Genomic DNA, 20259 nt, shown 5'->3' on the forward strand with positions numbered 1-20259 from the left:
TTGTTTATTGGTTTGCCGGGGGGGGGGGAACTGTCTGTAATTTGGCACATCCGCTGTGGAGTTCTGGCTTGTCCTGTATGACAGCAAATATGTCTGCACTTAAAAGGAGCTGGCAGGTTGTCGACTCTGAGGCTGCTCAGTTGGCTCGGTTTCAAGATGGCTGCCCTATTGCACTTCTCTGCTGCCATGTTGGAAGCACAGAAATGCTGTTACTGGCTTGCTGCGTTGTGGAGGAGTTTTGTTATGGAGTGCGTGGATTGCAGGGTTCTTCTCTGTTCTGGAACATCAGTGGGCAGGGATGGGCGGGCCGGAGAGCAGGTCCAGACAGGTAGGAGGTCGGGCTTCAGAGGTTTAGCCAATTTGTGTCTGTATAACTCATTGCATGCATGCAAAGCCCAGGAGCAGGGGCAGCCAAACTTGCTTAACGTAAGAGCCACATAGAAACATCAGATGTCTGAGAGCCGCAAGACATGAACATAATATTACACACATGTTTTAATTGGAAAATATGCAGATTTGCTTTTTATTAACATTAACTTTAAATAAGACTGCCAGAAATAAGAACAAAAGGGTTAAAAACAGATGTTGATAATGATATTTAAAGAGACAAATGCTTTCTCCAAGGTGGCTAGGGTGGGGGGCTTTGAGAAGGCATTTAAAGCAGCTTTCTTTCTTTGCTCCCCTCCCTGCCTCAAGCCTACCCAGGGAGGGGAACACTGGCTGGGGAGGGAAGACCAATGGGTGAGGCCTGCCTCCCCTTCGCTCCCCCAGCCGCCCTACTGGGAGCCACACAATATGTGTGAAAGAGCCACATGTGCCTCCCGAGCCGCAGTTTGGCCACCCCTGATCTAGAGCATCGTTTGGATTCATATTCATTTCAGCATTCACTTTATAAAAAACAATTCAAGCTTCTAGCCCTTCTGGGGGCAGGCAGATCTTGAGAAAGCATACAGACAGGATTGAAATAAGGCCTGTATAGTTTGGGGTACAGTTTCCCGTGGTCTTCAGGTGTCTCTGTCCCTCATCCCTCCTGTCTCCCTGACTGCCTCTCGACATCTCCATTTCTTCCCATCTGCTACCAAATTAGTGCTTACAAAGATTTCCAGTTCTGCAAAAATAAATAAATACATACATACAGGGGTCATTTCCTGCAGGAGCGCACAGGAGCGGAGCTCCAGCAGTAAAGAGCCCAGGGGGTGGGCACATGCAACAAGCCCCACCCCCTGCTCCCAGCAGCCCTCAGTCAGAGCAAGAAGCAGCCAGGTAAGTTGCAGAGCTCCCCCTGGCCCCCCGGTCCAAAACAGTCCAGTAGCACCTTTAAGACCAAGTTTTACTCTCCCTCCTCTGCGAGGACAGATCTGCATGTTCCTCCGCCCCCCCCCCCCAATAGCTAGCAATCCAAAACAGTCCAGTGGAGCCTGAGCGGTGGATGTCGCCTTCTGACACACTTCCGGTGATGTCAGGGGGTGTAGCATATGCAAACGAGTTATGCTAATAAATTATGCTAATGAGCTCCTGCACCTCTTTTTCTATGGAATGACCCCTGCGTACATACATACATAAAGATACCGGGGTCTTTGTAAAACACGCAAACCGAGCATGTTCTTCTCCAGGGAAAGAAGCCATAAGCATCCAATGTCCCAATTTGCAAAAATGTGCTTAAGAGTGTGGGATTTCAGTTTTTGCTAGTGCAGCTTCTGTTCCTTTCAGTGTGGCTTACACTGGAGAACTTCCCCGGAGATTTCCCTTTGGCTTGCCTCCCTGCAGCCTCTCTCTCATCTGCAGATGGGCTTTGATATGGGAAGAGAGAAAAATGCCTGAAAGTAAGAGAGAGGTGTGGGAAAGGGTGTGCTTTCCTTACCTGTGTGTCCAGCCCCCCTCCATCCTCTGGTGTCCAGGGGTGATCTGCCAACCTCGGTGACCATTTTTAAAAAAAATCAGACATTTCTATGCTTTAGTGGCAGGTAGATGTGAACATGAGTTTTGTAGGTGATCATTTTCCATACAAGCAGTGGGTGGGTATTCCCTCTAAGCTGAGTTAGTGTGAGCTAGCTCACTGTTTTCTAGCCTCCGGCTCACACATTTTTGTCTTAGCTCAGGAGGGATGGCTCCAGAGCAAACTAATTTATGCAGCAGCCAAATCGCTCGCTCACAACTTTAATGCCGGTAGCTCACAAAGTAGAATTTTTGCTCACAAGACTCCACGGCTTAGAGGGAGCACTGGTAGGAAGGAGGCCCTCAATATTCTCAGAAAGAGCTTCCCAAATCTTGGACAGTTTTGTTCCATTTAGCTGCTTCTCTCAGGAGGACCGGACTTGATGTGATGTGACTCATGGGGTGTGGTCAGATGGGCCATTTAGTCTGCGTTCAGCCCACCTCAGAAATGGTTTTATCTGCGCGATCACACGGTCAACATCTGCCTCCCATCCCCAGCCGTTGCTTTCTGGCTCAAAACAGCTTTAACCCGGAGTATTTTGATACCAGGTCCCCCGGTGGTATTTTCCTGATTCTCCGGTTCCAGCCGCATTCCACCCCCTGTGTGATCGCTCCTGTGGTGTCGAGCCACTTCCGATTTAAACCCCGTCCCAGCTTGAGAGCTGCCCAAGGCTTCCGCTTTTTGCCCGCCATTTTAAAAAAAGCGTTGGCGGTGTGCGCATAGGCGGAGGTCCGCCACAGGGTTATTAAAAACAATGTTTAAATGGTACCTAGTTTTAGCCTTTAGACGAGTTCGGGATCTCACGGAGGCCATTTTCGGCGGTAAACGTTTAAAGGGAAGTGTTCCTTTAAAGTTTAAAGGGAAGCATTACAGCAGTCGGGTTGAAGAGGAAATCGCTGTTCTGCGCAGGCGCAAAACTTTTAGTTCCACAGATGGCTGCCTGTGCGCATGCCCAAACTGAGAGAGAGAGAGAAAAACAACAGCGCAGCGATCCGGAGCAAGGAGGTGAGTGTGATCGCGATTCTCCAGGTTAAACATAAGAACATAAGAACATAAGAGACGCCAATGTTGGATCAGGCCAAAGGCCCATCCAGTCCAACACTCTGTGTCACACAGTGGCCAGAAATACTAGTGCCATCAGGAGGTCCAGCAGTGGGGCCAGGACATTAGAAGCCCTCCCACTGTTGACCCCCCCCAAGCACCAAGAAGACAGAGCATCACTTGCCCCAGAGCCCCTATCTATACCTTGTGGCTAATAGCCACTGATGGACCTCTGCTCCATATGCTTATCTAATTCCCTTTTGAAGCCGTCCATGCTTGTAGCTGCCACCACTTCCTGTGGCAGTGAATTCCAAGTGTTAATCACTCTTTGGGTGAAGAAGTACTTCCTTTTATCCGTTCTAACCCGACCGCTCAGCAATTTCATGGAGTGCCCACGGGTTCTTGTATTGTGAGAAAGGGAGAAAAGTACCTCTTTCTCTACCTGCTCTTTCCCATGCATAATCTTATAAACCTCAATCATGTCACCCCTCAGTCGTCGTTTCTCCAAGCTAAAGAGCCCTAAGCGCCTTAACCGTTCCTCATAGGGAAAGTGTTCCAACCCTTTTATCATTCGAGTTGCTCTTTTCTGCACTTTTTCCAAAGCTATAATATCCTTTTTAAGGTGTGGTGACCAGAATTGCACACAGTATTCCAGATGAGGTCGCACCATTGATTTATATAGCGGCATTATGATATTGGCTGATCTGTTTACAATACCCTTCCTAATAATCCCCAGCATAGCATTGGCCTTCTTTATTGCAGTCACACACTGTCTCGACATTTTCAGTGAGTTATCTACTACAACTCCAAGATCTCTCTCTTGATCTGTCTCTGCCAGTTCAGACCCCATCAACGTGTATTTATAGTTAGGATTTTTGGCTCCAATGTGCATCACCTTGCACTTGGCCACATTGAACCCCATTTGCCATGTTGACGCCCACTCGCCCAACTTTGACAGATCCCTTTGGAGTGCCTCACAATCCTCACTGGTTTTCACCACCCTGAACAACTTCGTATCATCCGCAAATTTAGCCACTTCACTGCTTACTCCCAACTCCAAATCATTAATGAACAAGTTAAAAAGCAGTGGACCAAGTACTGATCCCTGTGGTACCCCACTGCTTACACCCCTCCACTGGGAGAACTGCCCATTTATACTCACTCTCTGTTTTCTATTAATTAGCCAGTTTTTGATCCATAAAAGGACTTGTCCTTTTATCCCATGATTTTTGAGCTTGCTTAGGAGCCTTTGATGAGGAACTTTATCAAAAGCTTTCTGGAAGTCAAGGTAAACAATATCTATTGGATCCCCCTTGTCCACATGTTTGTTCACCCCCTCAAAGAACATTAACAGGTTAGTGAGACAAGATCTTCCCTTACAGAACCCATGTTGAGTCTGCCTCAATAGGTTTTGTTCATCTATGTGCCTACTAATTCTTTCCTTAATAATGGTTTCCACCAATTTACCCGGTATCGACGTCAGACTGACAGGCCTGTAATTTCCCGGATCTCCTCTGGAACCCTTTTTAAAGATGGGAGTGACATTAGCTACCTTCCAGTCCTCAGGAATGGAGGCTGATTTTAAGGAGAGATTACATATTTTTGTCAGGAGATCCACAAGTTCACAATTGAGTTCTTTCAGAACTCTTGGATGTATGCCATCTGGGCCTGGTGATTTATCAGTTTTTAAGTTGTTTATCAGTTTTAGGACCTCCTCTCTCGTCACCTCAATCTGACTCAGGTCTTTCAACACCCCTCCTGAAATCAGTGGTTCTGGAGTGGGCAAGCACTTCTCATCTTCCACAGTGAAGACGGAGGCAAAAAATGCATTTAGCTTCTCAGCCATTTCCCTATCATCCTTCAGTACTCCTTTTACCCCTTGGTCATCCAAGGGCCCCACTGCCTCCCTGGCTGGTTTCCTGTTTCTAATGTATTTGAAGAAAGTTTTATTGTTGGTCTTTACATTTTTTGCTATATGCTCCTCATATTCCCTTTTTGCATGCCTGACCACAGACTTGCATTTTATTTGCCATAGCCTGTGTTCTGTTTTATCAGCCTCACTGTGACTAGCTTTCCACCGCTTAAAGGAATCCTTTTTACCTTTTACAGCTTCCATTACTTTGTTTGTTAACCATGTAGGCTTTTTCTTATACCTGTTTGTGCCTTTCCTAACCTGCGGAATATATTTTATTTGAGCTTCTAGAATTGTAGTTTTAAACAGTTTCCAAGCTTCCCCAATGGTTTTGACCCTTTCTACTTTTCCCTTCAGTTTCCTCCCCACATGTCCCCTCATATCAGAAAAATTACCCCTTTTAAAGTTAAAAGTGGTTGTGTGAGTCTTTTTGGCCAATTCCCTATTTGTACAAATGTTGAACTCAACAACATTATGATCACTGTTTCCAAGTGGTGCAATCACTTTTACATCTCTCACCAGGTCTTGAGTGTTACTTAGGACCAAATCAAGGATCGCCTCTCCCCTGGTAGGTTCCGTGACCATCTGCTCCATAGCATAGTCATTTAGAGTGTCTAGAAACTCAATCTCTTTTTCCCGACTAGAACACATATTGACCCAATCAATGTGTGGGTAGTTAAAATCACCTATTATGACACAGTGTTTTTGTCTAGCTGCTATCTTTAAGGCATTCATCAGGGCCGGAGCAATTTAAACCGCTCCCAGCACGCCATCTGACCACACCCACAGACAGAAGTTACCTCAAGGAGCTAAGCTCGGGGACTGATTCATGCGTATGGTGTGGTGGTAGGGTTGCCATCTCTGGGCTGGGAAACCCCTGGAAATTTGGGAGGCGGAGCCTGGGGATGGTGGGATTTGGAGAGGGAAGGGACTAAGCAGGGTGTCATGCCACAGGGCCAACCCTCCAATGTAGCCATTTTCTCCAGAGGAACTGATCTTGGTTGTCTGGAGAGCAATTATAATAGTGGGATATCTCGAGGTGCCACCTGGAGGTTGGCAACCCTATCATAGGGTCTAGGGAGGGTACTGGGGGGCCTTAGCAGGGCACATTGCCATAGAGTCTACCCTCCAAAGCAGCCGTTGTCTCCAGGGAAACTGATCTCTGTTGTCCGGAGATCTGTTGTAAAACGGGGGGATGTCCATCCCCCACCTGGAAGTTGGCAACTGTAGGTGGTGGGGAGGAGGTGCTTCAAACCCCCCCCCCCACTGTTTTCCCAAGTTGAAACAGCTGCAAGGGGAGGCTGAGTAACCCCACCTGCCCATACTGTACTTCTGAGCCAAATAGATCCCGGAACACTTGGGAACTTGGGTTCCCCAGTGTAATATCTGCCTATAATTCCCCGACCTTATTCCTCAGCCTGAATCCTGGCAGAATATCACATCCAGTTTGGCCTGGAGCTCCTGACAGCAAGCCAGCCAGCCAGGGATCCTGTTGCCAGCAGGATAGCATTACAACTGCACAACACCAATATTCCGTGCCCCAACTCTAAACGTGAGAACAATTTTACCCACTATGCAGCCTCCTGCAGTTATCGCTATGGTCGGAAGATGTTTCCTGGGTGTGAGTTTTGTTGCGATGCCCCCTCCCGTTTCAGATTTGCTGTAATCATAGGTTTAAACAAGCTACAGATCTATAGTCTCTCTGTTTCCCTCTCCCCCGCTCCTGCAGACCAAGCCTCTGCGTGCCAGAAACCAGTCTCCCTGAGACCCGCGGGCACTTATTCCCTAGTCCGGAGTGCATGCGATTGCAGCCTTAGTGCTAAAATCTGCTCTCTGTGAGGCAGCCTCCCTCAGGAGAGTTACCACCCTCCAGGTGGGACCTGGAGACCTCCTGCTCTTACCACTGATCTCTCGACGATCGAAATCAGCTTCCCTGAGAAAGTGACCACTTCGAAGGGTGGACTCTAGGGCATTATATCCTGCTGAGGACCCTCAACTCCCCAATCCCCACCCTCTCCAGGCTCCACCCCCCAATCTCTAGGGATTTCCCGACCCGGAGCTGCCAACTCTGCAGCCCTCAGCTTGTTTCGTGGGTAGTCGGCCTCTCTGGCTGCCCTGAAATCGAAAAAGCCTTCTGGTCTGAGAGCACCAGAAAATCACCTGTCCCAGTGAAGGTCCCTCCTGTCTCTGAACGGCAGTCACAAGGCAGAGGGGGAAGCCGGATAGAGTCATATTTAGGCCGCAAATAAAACACAACGGGCCATGACATTCACAGTGCCAGGTGCACACATCTCTGTCCTCCGGGCATATGTGCCTGAGAAGAGTGTATCATTTAGGGCGTAGCCCTGATTGTAAATGGCTCTTTTATGATGCTTTCCCAGAAATGTACCGGGCTCGTGGGTAAAGATGAGCTCATGTGAGTTGTGAGAGGAGATGTTTCGGACCCTTTCCTTTTCCGATTGGCTGGACAATGAATCTCCGGGCCACACAGCCTTCCTGGAACTCCTCTTGCCCTAGAAGACGAAGAAGAAGAAGAAGAAGAAGAGATTGTATTTATACCCCACCTTTCACTTGGAGACCCAGAGGGGTTTACGAACTCCTTTCCCTTCCCCTCCCCACAACAGACACCCTGTGAGGTGGGTGGGGCTGAGAGAGCTCTTTCCAGAGCTGTCCTTGAGAGAACAGCTCTGACAGAACTATGGCTTGCCCAAGGTCATCCAGCAGGTGCAAGTGGAGGAATGTTGAATCAGACCCAGTTCTCCCAGATTACAATCCGTGCTCTTGACCACTACACCAAACTGGCACTCAAGCCCACCCTCCCTTAATCACACAGGATCTCAATAGCCTTTCCAGATTATGGAAGATCATTTCCCTTGTAGGTCCTCTCCTCATAGCAGTCTAGGGACAGACCCCATTTTCAGCAACCAATAAAAACTGTTGTAGGATGTTCTTGTGTTCTGCCTCTGGATTGCCAACCTCCAGGTGGTGGCTGGAGACATCCCCCGTTGTTACTACTGATCTCCAGCCACCATTGTTCTATCGTTCCTCTATGCACTCAACCAGTGATGACCAGCCACTTTGATCAGTATGTTGCATGCCAAGTCCTAAACCAGGTGGGACTTTTTCACACAGAAGTTTTCCCTCACTTTGGGAAGTGACAGAGGTTGCCAGTTCGGGGTTGGGAAATTCCTGGAGATTTGGGGGTAGAGCCTGGGGAGAGGAGGGTTTGGGGGAGCGAAGGGACCTCAGTGAGGTATGTAGAGCCACCCACCAAAGCAGCCATTTTCTCCAGGGGAACTGATTCCTGTTGTCTGGAGATTACTAAGAACATGAGAGAAGCCGTGCTGGGTCAGGCCAATGGCCCATCCAGTCCAACACTCTGTGTCACATAGTGGCCAAAAAACCCAGGTGCCATCAGGAGGCCCACCAGTGAGGCCAGAATTCCAAAAGCCCAGATCCATAGTCTAAATGCCCAACAGGGAGCGTGGTCATGGCAGAGTGAGGGTCTGAAGCAGGATCTCCCATACCCTAATCCGATGCTCAGATCACTCCACCACACTGGAGGTGTTTTGAATAATAAGAATAATAAGAAGAGATTGGATTTATAGCCTGCCCTTCACTACCCAGAGGAGTCTCAGAGCGGCTTACAAACTCCTTCCCCTCCCCCTCCCCACAACAGACACCCTGTGAGGTAGGTGGGGCTGAGAGAGCTCTTGATAGAAACTGCTCTTTTTCAAGGACAGCTCATGTCTGAGTTGCAACTGAACTGAAATCCCCATCGGCTGCAAAACATGTGCTATGTAAAGATTATATGTGTTGTCCTCTCTTACCCCTATGAAGCATTGTTAGTCCCTTGTGAAATGAGTAACTGTAAATCGCTCAGAGCCAGCAGCTCTGCAAGGATTGAGCGATCAATAAATTGAAAGATTATTATTATTATTTATTATTATTATTATCAGAGCTACGGCTTGCCCAAGGTCACATCAGCAGGTGCAATTGGAGGCGTGGGGAATCAAACCCGCTTCTCCCAGATCAGAGTCCGCACACTTAACCACTACACCAATAGTAAAGAGAGCCGCCAAATATGTTCTTCTACCTTTGTTGTGGTCGAAGGCCAAAAACGTGTTTCCTGGCCCTTGAAAAGCCAGAGAGAAGTGAAGCTGGTTCTACGTCGAATTGCCGGGGGGCGGGGGGATCTGCACCACAAATGAAGTCTTTCTGGCAGTGTGGGAGTAAAGTAGGCATTAAAAAACAATGGTGCTGTAAGTAGGGTTGCCGGGTCCTCCCTGGCCACTGGCAGGGGATGGGGGGCTAAGGTGGCTAGATCCAGGTTGGGGAACTCCTGGAGATTTGGGGTTGGAGCCTGGGGAGGACAGGGAAGTCTTGTGAGCAGGGGTAATTTAGTAGAAAAAGAGGTGGAGCTCATTAGCATAACTCATTAGCATAACTTATTTGTATATGCCACACCCCCTGACATCACCGAAAGTGTGTCAGATGGCAACGCCCACTGCAACTTACCTGGTTGCTTCTTGCTCCTTATGGTCCAGGGCTGATGGGAGCAGGGAGCAGGGGGCAGGGCTTGTTGCATGTGCCCGCCCCTGGGCTCTTTACTGCTGGAGCTCCACTCCTGTGCACTCCTGCAGGAAATGATCCCTGCTAGTGAGCAAAAATTCCAATTTGTGAGCTACTGGCATTAAAGTTGTGAGTGAGTGACTTGGCTACTGCACAGGTTAATTTGCTCTGGAGCCCTCCTTCCCGAGCAAAGACAAAAATTTGTGAGCCGGAGGCTAAAAAGCTGTGAGCTAGCTCACACTAACTCAACTTAGAGGGAACATTGGTGCCATGTAGCCGGCCCTCAAAGCAGCCATTTACTCCAGGGGAACTGATCTTTGTCTGGAGATGAGCTTTATTTCTGGGGGATCCCCAGGTCCTACTTGGAGGCTGGCATCAGAAGCTGTAAGGGGCCTTAAGTGTAGGAGGCCTTGGTGTAGGAGAGCCAGTTTGGTGTAGTGGTTAAGTGTGCGGACTCTAATCTGGGAGAACCAGGTTTGATTCCCCACTCCTCCACTTGCACCTGCTGATGTGACCTTGGGTCAGTCACAAGCTCTGGCACAGCTGTCCTTGAAAAAGAGCAGTTTGTGTCAGAGCTCTCTCAGCCCCACCCACCTCACAGGGCGTCTGTTGTGGGGAGGGGAAGGGAAGGGAGTTTGTAAGCCGCTCTGAGACTCCAAGTGAAGGGCGGGGTATAAATCCAATCTCTTCTTCTTCTTCTTCTACTCTCTAAGTAGAGACACCAGCACTGAGTTGGGAAATACATGGAGATGTTGAGCAGGGCTGGGTTGGGGGAAGGGGAGGGGCCTCAGCAGGGTCCAATGCCATAGAGTCCTCCCTCTAAAGCAGCCATTTTCTCCAGGGGAATGAATCTCTGGAGTCTGCAGATCAACTGTAAAAGCGGGAGATGATCTCCAAGCCCCACCTGGAGGTGGACAGCGTAAAATCTAAGTTGGCCCCTTTCCAGTGCCCCCAGTACCACTCACTGGTTTTCCTGTTTTAGAAATATAGAATCAGAGAGTTGGAAGGGACCTCCAGGGTCATCTAGTCCAACCCCTTGCACAATGCAGGAAATTCACAAATACCTCCAGGGGTCATTTCGTAGAAAAAGAGGTGCAGGAGCTCATTAGCATAACTCATTAGCATAACTTATTTGCATATGCCACACACCCCAACATCACCGGAAGTGTGTCAGAAGGAAACACCCACCACTCAGGCTCCACTGAACTGTTTTGGATTGCTAGCTATTGGGGGGGAATGTACAGATCTGTCCTCGCAGAGGAGGGAGAGCTTGTACCTAAATAAAACTTGGTCTAAAAGGTGCTACTGGACTGTTTTGGACCGGAGGGCCGGGGGGAGCTCTGCAACTTACCTGGCTGCTTCTTGCTCTGACTGAGGGCTGCTGGGAGCAGGGGGGGTGCGGCTTGTTGCATGTGCCCGCCCCCCGGGCTCTTTACTGCTGGAGCTCCGCTCCTGTGCGCTCCTGCAGGAAATGACCCCTGAATACCTCCCTATCACACCCCCCCAGTGACTTCTGTTCCATGCCCAAAAGATGACAAAAAACCTCCAGGATCCCCGGCCACACTGGCCTGAAGAACAATTGCTTCCTGACCCCAAAGTGGCAATCTGCATTTCCCTGGGTGTGTAAGAAAGGGCCACGAGGACTAAGCACTGAGGCAAGCCTTCCTGCCCTCCCTCTCATGAATTGCCTGAGTTCCCAGAATACGCATTGCTGTCAGATGGCCATCTAGCCTCTGCTTGAAAACCTCTAAAGAAGGAGAGCCCACCACCTCTTGAGGAAGCCCGTCCCACTGAGGAACCACTCTGACTGTCAGGAAGTTCTTCCTATCGTTTAGCCAAAAACTCTCCTGATTTAATTTCAACCTGTGAGTTCTGGTCCAACCTTCTGGGTTTTGATTCAGAATGTGGAGACGAATCCACAGGAGCTCTGTGATCTTGGGAACAAAGTCCACCCCCCACTAGCTTGGCTACCTGGGTCAAACCAGCCAGCACCTGATATTTCTCACGTGTCCCCGTCAACCTTCACCGCCAGGTGACTTCACAGCTGTGGATGCCATAAATCCAGCACAAGACCGGTAATAAACTTTTGACAATGTCCCAGCCCTCGCCTCTCTAGTGGGCACTCCCAGTCTGGGAAAATGTGAAACCGGACGTTCATTTTTATTTCTAACATGAGTACGGCTGTCAGGAGCACCAGGGGAGAGAAACGTTACCTTTTTCTGTGGCGGTATCAGAATGGCTGGCTTGCCACACTTTGCTGAAGCAGCTTCAAGCTCCCAATTCTTAAGCCTAAAATCCTTCTTAGCTCTCTGCCCTGATTACATAGGTAAAGGTTTCCCTTGCTTGAAAGCCAGTCGAATCTGACTCTAGGGTTGCAGTGCTCATGTCTGTTTCCAAGCCGAAGAGCCAGCGCTGTCCGAAGATGTTTCCGTGGTCATGTGGCCGGCATGACTAAATGCCAAGGCACACAGAACGCTGTTACCTTCCCACCGAAGCGGTACCTATTTATCTACTTGCAATTTCTTGCTTTCGAACTGCTAGGTTGGCAGGAGCTGGGACCAGAGACGGTGCTCACTCCGTCACGCGGCACACTCGGGTCTGGAACTGCTGAACTACCAACCTTCCACAGCCTGCAGTTCAGTGTCTTAACCACTTGAGCCACCACAGCTCCCCTGATTACATAGCGGTATACAAAAAATCCAAAGAACTGTGTAGCAATCAGAAATTTATAACAATAAAGAATTCTTCATAAAATTGATCATATTTTAGTATGCAATATATTTGCTATGTACAAAGAACATTAGGGAACATCAGAATTCCATTTCTGTATAGACTCAATAATATCGTGATCCTTTGTGAAGAAGCCTTACCAGCAGTAAGAAAATGGGAAATATGGTCGACTTCAATTTTGACTGGTGCTTCAGTTTAAATTGTATTCATTCTAGTGTTTGTTATTTCATGATAACTATAGGAATGTATATCTGATGAAGATACTCTAAACGTTGGCCAGATCTGGAAAAGCAGCTACTTAAAGACTTCACCTTATTATAGGAGAAAGATTTGAAGACCGTTTTCCATTACCAGTGAACTGGACTTTATACTTGTAAAGGATCATGATATTATTGGGTCTATACAGAAATTGAAATCTGATGTTCCCTAATGTTCTTTGTATGTAGCAAATGTACCAGATTTTATGAAGAATGCTTGATTGTTATCAATGTTTGGCTGCCACACAGTTATTTTGATTTTTTTTGTATTCCATTGAACAACTGTGGATTCTTGTACTTGATACTGATTACATAGTAGGGCATTGATCTGATCCAAGGGTAGCCAGGGATCAGTTCCCAAGGACATTTAATTTATTTATACCCTGTGTTTCTTCCCAATGGGAGCCCAAAGCAGCTTACATCATTCTCCTCTCTTCTATTTTATCCTCACAACAGCCCTGTGAGGTAGGTTAGGCTGAGGATGTGTGACTGGCCCAAGGTCCAGAGTGGGGATCTGACGCTGGTTCTCCCCGATCCTAGTCACTGTATCCCAGTGGATGTGTTTTGAATTAATAATCCAATTTGGTATATAAATGGTTTACAAGCCAATCCTTAAAAAATCAGTATGCTTCATTGTGCAAAAAAATCGCACACAGCTGTGGTGAAAAACATTCGGAAAGTGAAGTAGCAATATTTTAATAACTAAACTGATAGAGTAAATAAAATAATATAAAATAAAAGAATAGAGTCTGAATATGTGCCAAGTATATTCCTGCCACCCCTGACTAATACACATCTCTCTTTGACCCTGGTAGGGCTTCAAAGCCGGAGGCACAAATTCTAAAGTGAGTGAAGGAAGGGGAAGCTGGCATCCAGACTCTTGGATCTAGGGTTGCCAGCTTTGCCTTGGGAAATTCCTGGAGATTTGGGTGTGGACCCTGCGACGGGTGGAGTTTTTGGAGGAACTTCAGCAGTTTATAATGCCTTACAGCCCACCCTCAACAGCAGTCATTTTATCCAGGAGAACTGAACTTGGTATTCTAGAGATTAGATGTCATTCTGGGGGATCTCCAAGCTCCACACGGAGGTTATATATAATCCAAAGAGATCCATGGGAACAAGGTATGACCAATGAAATATAAAACCATGAATTTATAACTGTGACAACCTTGACACTTCGTTTCTCTACATCTCTACAACAGTACCTAACTTAGTCACATCTCTACATCTCTACAACAGTACCTAACTTAGTCACAGTAAATAATTCATTATCATTATCAATAGTCCATTCTTAACTATTCGTATGATGAATGAAAGTGCCTGTAAATGTTCTCTTCAACATTAAAGTGTGTGTGCTGTAGTAAACGGTCTTATGTCCTTTGTTCTTTCAAATCCAGGGATTGTGGACGTTTTATGGATGTTCAAATGCAGCCTCTGACAGACCTGTCGACCTCTAATTCCATTCCTTCTCAGCTTTCTCAAAGAGGCAACAGAACAAAATCCATATATCCAGTTATAGAATCATAGAATCATAGAGTTCGAAGGGGCCATACAGACCATCTAGTCCAGGGGTGTCAAACTAATTTGTTATGAGGGCGGAATCATAAATGAGACCTTGTTGGGCCAGGCCATGTGTGTCATAAAAAGTAATGCCAGGTAGCAGAGATATAAACTTTATAAAGGACACAAACACAATTAAAGATTTTTTAAACTTTAAATAAATCATGCTTAAAACACTAGCACTATTGCAATATTTTGTCTATTTAACAGTCTCTGATATCTGACCTCTTGCTCTGAGTTATTGCAGCAGCAGAACTGGAAAAGGAAGCAGGAAACAGCCAGGGTCTTGTGGGCTGGATTGCAGCCCTCTGAGGGCCTGATCCGGCCCCCAGGCTACATGTTTGACACCCCTGATCTAGTCCAACTCCCTGCTCAATGCAGGACCAGCCTAAAGCATCTCTGACAAATATTCGTCCAGCCTCTTCTGCGTAACATAAAAACTTGTAACCACAATTGCATTAAGCACAGCAGTAATATATAAATAATATTTATGAACTTACCATTCAAAGACAGACAAGAATTTAACCAGCACAATTTTCACTGTTGTGGAGATATATGCACTATAATAAGAAAATATTGAAGTACCAAGGTTGTCATAGTTTTAATTTTATGGTTTTTGGAATTTATAATTATTCTACATGGAGGCTGATAACCCTTCTTGGATCCCGTATGCCGCTCACAGACATCAACACATGAAGTTGTCATAAACGGAGTCAAACCACAGCTCTCTCAAGGCCAGTGCTGTCAACTTTGATTGGCAGCAGCTCACAGTCTTTCCCATCACCTACACCCTGATCCATTTAACTGGAGGTGGTGAGAACTGAACTCAGGACCTTCTGCATGCCCAGCAGACGCTGTCCCACAGAGTCACAGTTCCTGAGGGGCTTTCATGTTAGAGCAAAGAGGCAAGTGGAAATCAAGACGACACAGTCCCTTTCTCAGCTTCTGAAGGAATTTCGAAGTTGAACTGGATTGCCTGGGTTCTTGCTCTGCTCCCCACCCTGATTTCTCCCTTTCTTTCCTCAGGCGTAGAACAGAATTTGGGCCCTGGATCCTCTTCCCCTACTGAGGCCCAGTGCTGAGCTTCCTGCGTGATAGCTGCATCCCCCTCTGTGACATCAGCCAAACTGGACACATCCGCACCGGAGGGGACACACCCAGGCCAGAGCCTTTCCAACAGCCACCCACTTTTCCTTCTCAGCCAGGAGCAGACGACTTCCGCCTCCACAGAGCGGCGAAAACTTCATGATGCAGCCACCCTCACCGGTGCGTACGGCTGGGAAAGCACACTCAAACGTACCCCTCATGGTAGCTGGGCGCAAGCCTCCAGTGAGCCCAGAGGCAAACTGGCTTTATAGTCATTCCTTCTTTCCAGTAGGGTTGCCAGGTCTGGGTTGGAAAATACCTGGAGACTCTGGTGGGTGGATCCAGGAGAGGGCGGGGTTTGGGGAGGGGAGGGGCCTCAGCATGGTACAATGCCACAGAGTCCACCCTTCAAGGCAGCTGTTTTCTCCAGGGGAGCTGATCTCTGTCAGCTGGGGATTAGTTGTAAAAGCGGGAGATCTCCAGGCCCCACCTGGAGGCTGAAGCAATCCGAGCTGCAGTGTTAGGAGAGTCTAGTAACAAATAAATATATACTGCAAAAACCTTTTAACAAACTAATGTGTTCTATTTATGTTCATCATTTAGTAAAGTGCACAGTGTGTGTCATTATTTCATTCTAGTCAGGTATAAATATTCATTACATTAAATAAGCAATAACATTCAGTACATACAGACTGCTAACTACCAGACAATTTTGCACCAGTGTTTTAAAAGTCAAGCCCCAACGGGAGTTTAAAGAATTATAAACCCGCTTCTCCTTGCATGAAGTCTTCCAAAAAGGGGGACAGCCTTCTTAATAGTTGTATGGATGCTTTTTGCTGGTCCTACAAAAGACACATTGTGCAGCTAATGTTCATGGACGGAGTACTCCTGTCATTCTCAAAGCTGCAACCCTACTTTCCAGGGAACCCTACTTTCCAGGGAAGCCTGAGAATTATAGTTCTGGGAAGGAAGGTTATGGATTGCACCAATGGAGTCTGGGGATCCCCCAGAATTACAGCCCAGACTGCAGAGATCAGTTCCCCTGGAGAAAATGAATGCTTTGAAGGGTGGTACTCTATGGCATTGTCCCCCACTGAGGTCCTTGTCCTCCCCAGGCTCCATCCCCAAATCTCCAGGAGTTTCCCAACCTGGAGCTGGAAACCCTACCTCCTCATCCCTTGCTGGTGGCCAGTGTGGCCCTAGTCCCCTCATCAAATTATAGTACCCAAGATTCTTTGGAGAAAGCCTTTGCCATTAAACTGTGTCAATCCAAAATATTTTTAGTGGAGATATTTCCCAAGAAGTCTTTCTCAGGATCATACCCGTTTTTCTGTGTATTTAAGTTATATGGAATAATTACACTTCATCTCCAGACTACATGGATCAGTTCCCCCAGAGAAAATGGATGCTTTGGAGGGTGGATTCCGTAGCATTGAACCCCACTGAGGTCCCTGTCCTTCCCAGGCTCCACCCCCAAATCTCCAGGAGTTTCCCAACCTGGATCTGGCAACCCTGCCCCCCACCAGTGGTCGGGGGGGACTAATAATAATTATTATCATATGGCATTGTGTGTAGAATAGCCAGGAGATCCTAAAATTGTCTGGCAGCGAGACGTTCTAGCTCTTTTAATGTTATGCACCACTAGGTGGTGAGCTCGACTTTTTTCTAAGGCAAGAGACATTTCAAAGGTGGTTTGCCATTGCCTGCCTCTGCGTCATTACCCTGGTATTCCTTGGAGGTCATATTTCCAAATACTAGCCTAGGCCGACCATACTTAGCTTCCGAGATCTGATGCCAAGACAGGGCAACCCCAGAAGTATCACTACTTGTAAATTTCCCCAAAGAGGCAAATAGTGGCTCCCTGGGAGTGTTTCAGGTCAGGAAAACGGTGTGGGTGTCGGGTAGGGGTGCCAGCTACAGGTGGGGAAACACCTGGAGATTTTGGGGGTGGAGCCTTGGAAGAATGGGGTTTTGGGAGGGAGGGTCCTTCTCGGTGGAGTACAATGCTATAGACTCCACCCTCTGAGGCTGCCCTTCTCTCCAGGGAAACTGACGTCTGTAACCTGGAGACTGGTTGTAATCCCAGGAGATTTCCAGCTATCACCTGGAGGTTGGCAGCCCCAGTGTAGGGAGAGGCTTAAGAACCTCCTCCTAATGCACCATGGCCCAATCCGAATCGAGCCTGCGCATTCCTGGTGTAGTGATTAAGTGTGCAAACTCTAATCTGGGAGAACCAGGTTTGATTCCTCACTCCTCCACTTGCAGCTGCTGGATGACCTTTGGCAAGCCATAGTTCCGTCAGAGCTGTTCTTGAAAGAGCAGTCTTCAAAAGAGCTCTCTCAGCCCCGCCTACCTCACAGGGTGTCTGCTGTGGGGAGAGGAAGGGACAGGAGTTTGGAAGCCCCTCTGAGACTCTGAATGAAAGGCACTGTATAACTCCAATCTCCTCCTCCTCCTCCTCCTCTTCTTCTTCTTCTTCCAGCACTCCCTGAGGATGTCCAATCAAAAGTCCTTGCGGCAGCTGCAAGTACTCATTAATAACTGAATTGGCCCACAGAAACCTACCCCATTACCTGTCTTCAGGCTGAATCTAACTAACTAAATACATGCAATTAAAATCATGATAGAAATCAAATTTGTCTGCACTGGCTTATTGCCTTGCCCTGACCTGGGTGCCCCAGGCACACCTGATCTTGTCACATCTTGGAAGCTAAGCAGGTTTGGTCCTGATTAGTACTTGGATGAGAGACCACCAAGGAAGCCCAGGGCTCCTCCTTGGAGGCAGGCAATGGCAAACCACCTCTGTGCGTCTCTTGCCTAAGAGTGGTGACTTTACACCACCAGTTTATTGCCTTGCCTGTCAAACATGTTGAAAATTGAATGGGATCTTCAAACAACCTTAGAGGGATACACCACATCTTTCTTTATTATTAGTGGATTTTGACTGTTCTAGAAAATGATTGCATGTCTTGCAATAACTCGATGTTTGTGAGCCTAGATCTGGTCTCTCTTACAGTCTACGGGCACAATTGGCTTTTGTAGAGAGGTGCTGGCTGGCGAGATTTATGTGACACCGAAGGAAGGGCCGACGGCAGCAGAAAAGGAATGCTGGAAAGAAAGGTTTCTAGTGTTGATTCCAAAATATTTGTGTCTGCAAAGGTGACACCTGATTCCCTTCCACCATAAAAGCCCTAATCTCTCATGCTCTCAGCCTTAGATGCTCATCCCTTCTCTCCCGGGTAGGTCTTTTGTGTCCTAAATTTCTGCCTGATAGGCAGAAATTTGACAGGTGTGGCTTTTCCCGGCACAGGAAGGCAATGGAGGGCAAAGATTTCATCTGCTGAATTAACACTTCTTGCATAGCTGTTAGAGACATGGGTTTGCCAAAAAAGAAATGGCAAACCTGTTTGCCAGTATGGAGTTGACCAGAAAACTTACTTTCCTCTGGGACAATTCGAAGCCTTTACTGCCTAAACCAGTTTGAAGGGAAGGGAAGCCAGGAGTTCTCTCCACAAGTATAGGCCTGCAGTTCCCCCAGAGATCATAACATGTAGCTCTCCACAATGGCTGGCAGATTGACTCCAGTCACACCCAAGCTTGGCAACTTTTAATCTCAAAAGTTCTTGTATCTGGGTGGAGCTTTCAGTTTGCTGGTTCTGGCAGGCGCAGGAGGCTGAGCTTGCGTCTGGCAGTGGTGCATGAACATGGAGCTTAGCTCTGCCTGCCCGTGTTTCCCTAGTGGTTATCAGCAATGCTCCCTCTAAGCTGTGGAGTCCTGTGAGCAAAAATTCTACTTTATGAGCGACTGGCATTAAAGTTGTGAGCGAGCAATTTGGCTACTGCCTAAATTTAGTTTGCTCTGGAGTCATCCTTCCTGAGCTAAGACAAAAATGTGTGAGCCAGAGGCGGAAAAAACCAGGGCTATTTTTAGGCAGGAACGCACAGGAACGAAGTTCTGGCTGGCTCCCAAGTTGGCCACACCCAGCAGGAACTCATTAGCATAATAGGCCACACCCAACAGCAGCAACGCATTAGGATTGGCTACAATTAGGGGTGTGTGACCTAACATGCAAAAAGCCCTGGGTTTTGACAACAAACAAGGTAAAGAGAATAAGAAGCAAAAGGTGGGTGTGGTTGGATGACCACACTTTTGGTAACATGGGGGTGTGGCCTAATATGCTAATGAGTTCCTGCTGGGTGTGGCCTAATATGCTAATGAGTTCCTGCTGGGCTTTTTCTACAAAAAAAGCCCTGGAAAAAACTATGAGCTAGCTCACACTAACTCAGCTTAGAGGGAACACTGGTTATCAGTACAGTATCCAGAGGGTCTTTCTACCTGGAGCCACCAAACTGCTCCCATGTTAAATCAGAGAAAAATGGGTTTCGTTCTTCTCCAGATTGAAGAGCTAAACCTTGAATTAACACTCAGAATGAGGGGCAGCGTCGTTGGAATGTTCCCCGTTAATCCAGGGGTTTCCTGCTTTCCATATGGGGGGAAAATCCCAGGTGGAGGCAGCCCTCTGTCTCCCTGTCTTTCTTTTGGTTTTCTGCTGCCCTTTGCCTCAATAGATGGACTATAATAAAAATAGCATGCTGTCAAGTCACAGCTGACTTATGGTGGCCCCAGGAGGACCATGGGGGTTTTCAAGGCAAGAGATGAGCAGAGGGGGTTGCCATGGCCTGCCTCTACATAGCAAACCCCGTCTTCCTTGGTGGTTTCCCATGATCCAAGTACTAACTGTGGCTGACCTCGCTTAGCTTCCAAGCTCTGTTGAGCTCAGGCTAATCTGGGAGAAGAAGAGAGATTGGATTTATACCCCGGGCTTCACTACTCGAAGGAGTCTCAGAGCGGCTTACAGTCTCCTTTCCCTTCCCCTCCCCACAATAGACACCCTGTGAGGTAGGTGGGGCTGAGAGAGCTCTCTCAAGGACTGCTCTTGAGAGAACAGCTCTGAGAGAACTTGTGACTGACCCAAGGTCACGCCAGCAGCTGCATGTGGAGGAGTGAAGAATCGATCTGGTTCTCCCAGATCAGAGTCCGCGCTCTTAATCACTACACCAAATTGGCTCTCACACCAAACTGGCCATCCACAAGACCATCCACATTGCAATATCATGCAGCAGAGTGTGAGCTCAGTGCCTTCGTGTGCATGGCATGGGCTACC

General features: G+C 47.7%; 1 protein-coding gene across 1 annotated transcript in view; it reads left to right on the forward strand.

The window, feature by feature from the left end:
- HAP1 (huntingtin-associated protein 1) overlaps positions 1 to 20259 on the forward strand; it is a 118769-nt gene that overhangs the window by 15732 nt on the left and 82778 nt on the right. The window contains exon 2 of the mRNA XM_015415371.1: positions 15107 to 15274. Within this exon, the coding sequence (XP_015270857.1) occupies positions 15107 to 15274 (168 nt within the window). The remainder of the gene's footprint in view (positions 1 to 15106; positions 15275 to 20259) is intronic.

Source organism: Gekko japonicus, unplaced genomic scaffold, assembly GCF_001447785.1.
Source record: "Gekko japonicus isolate JY-2015 unplaced genomic scaffold, Gekko_japonicus_V1.1 scaffold921, whole genome shotgun sequence".
Classification (NCBI taxonomy): domain Eukaryota; kingdom Metazoa; phylum Chordata; class Lepidosauria; order Squamata; family Gekkonidae; genus Gekko; species Gekko japonicus.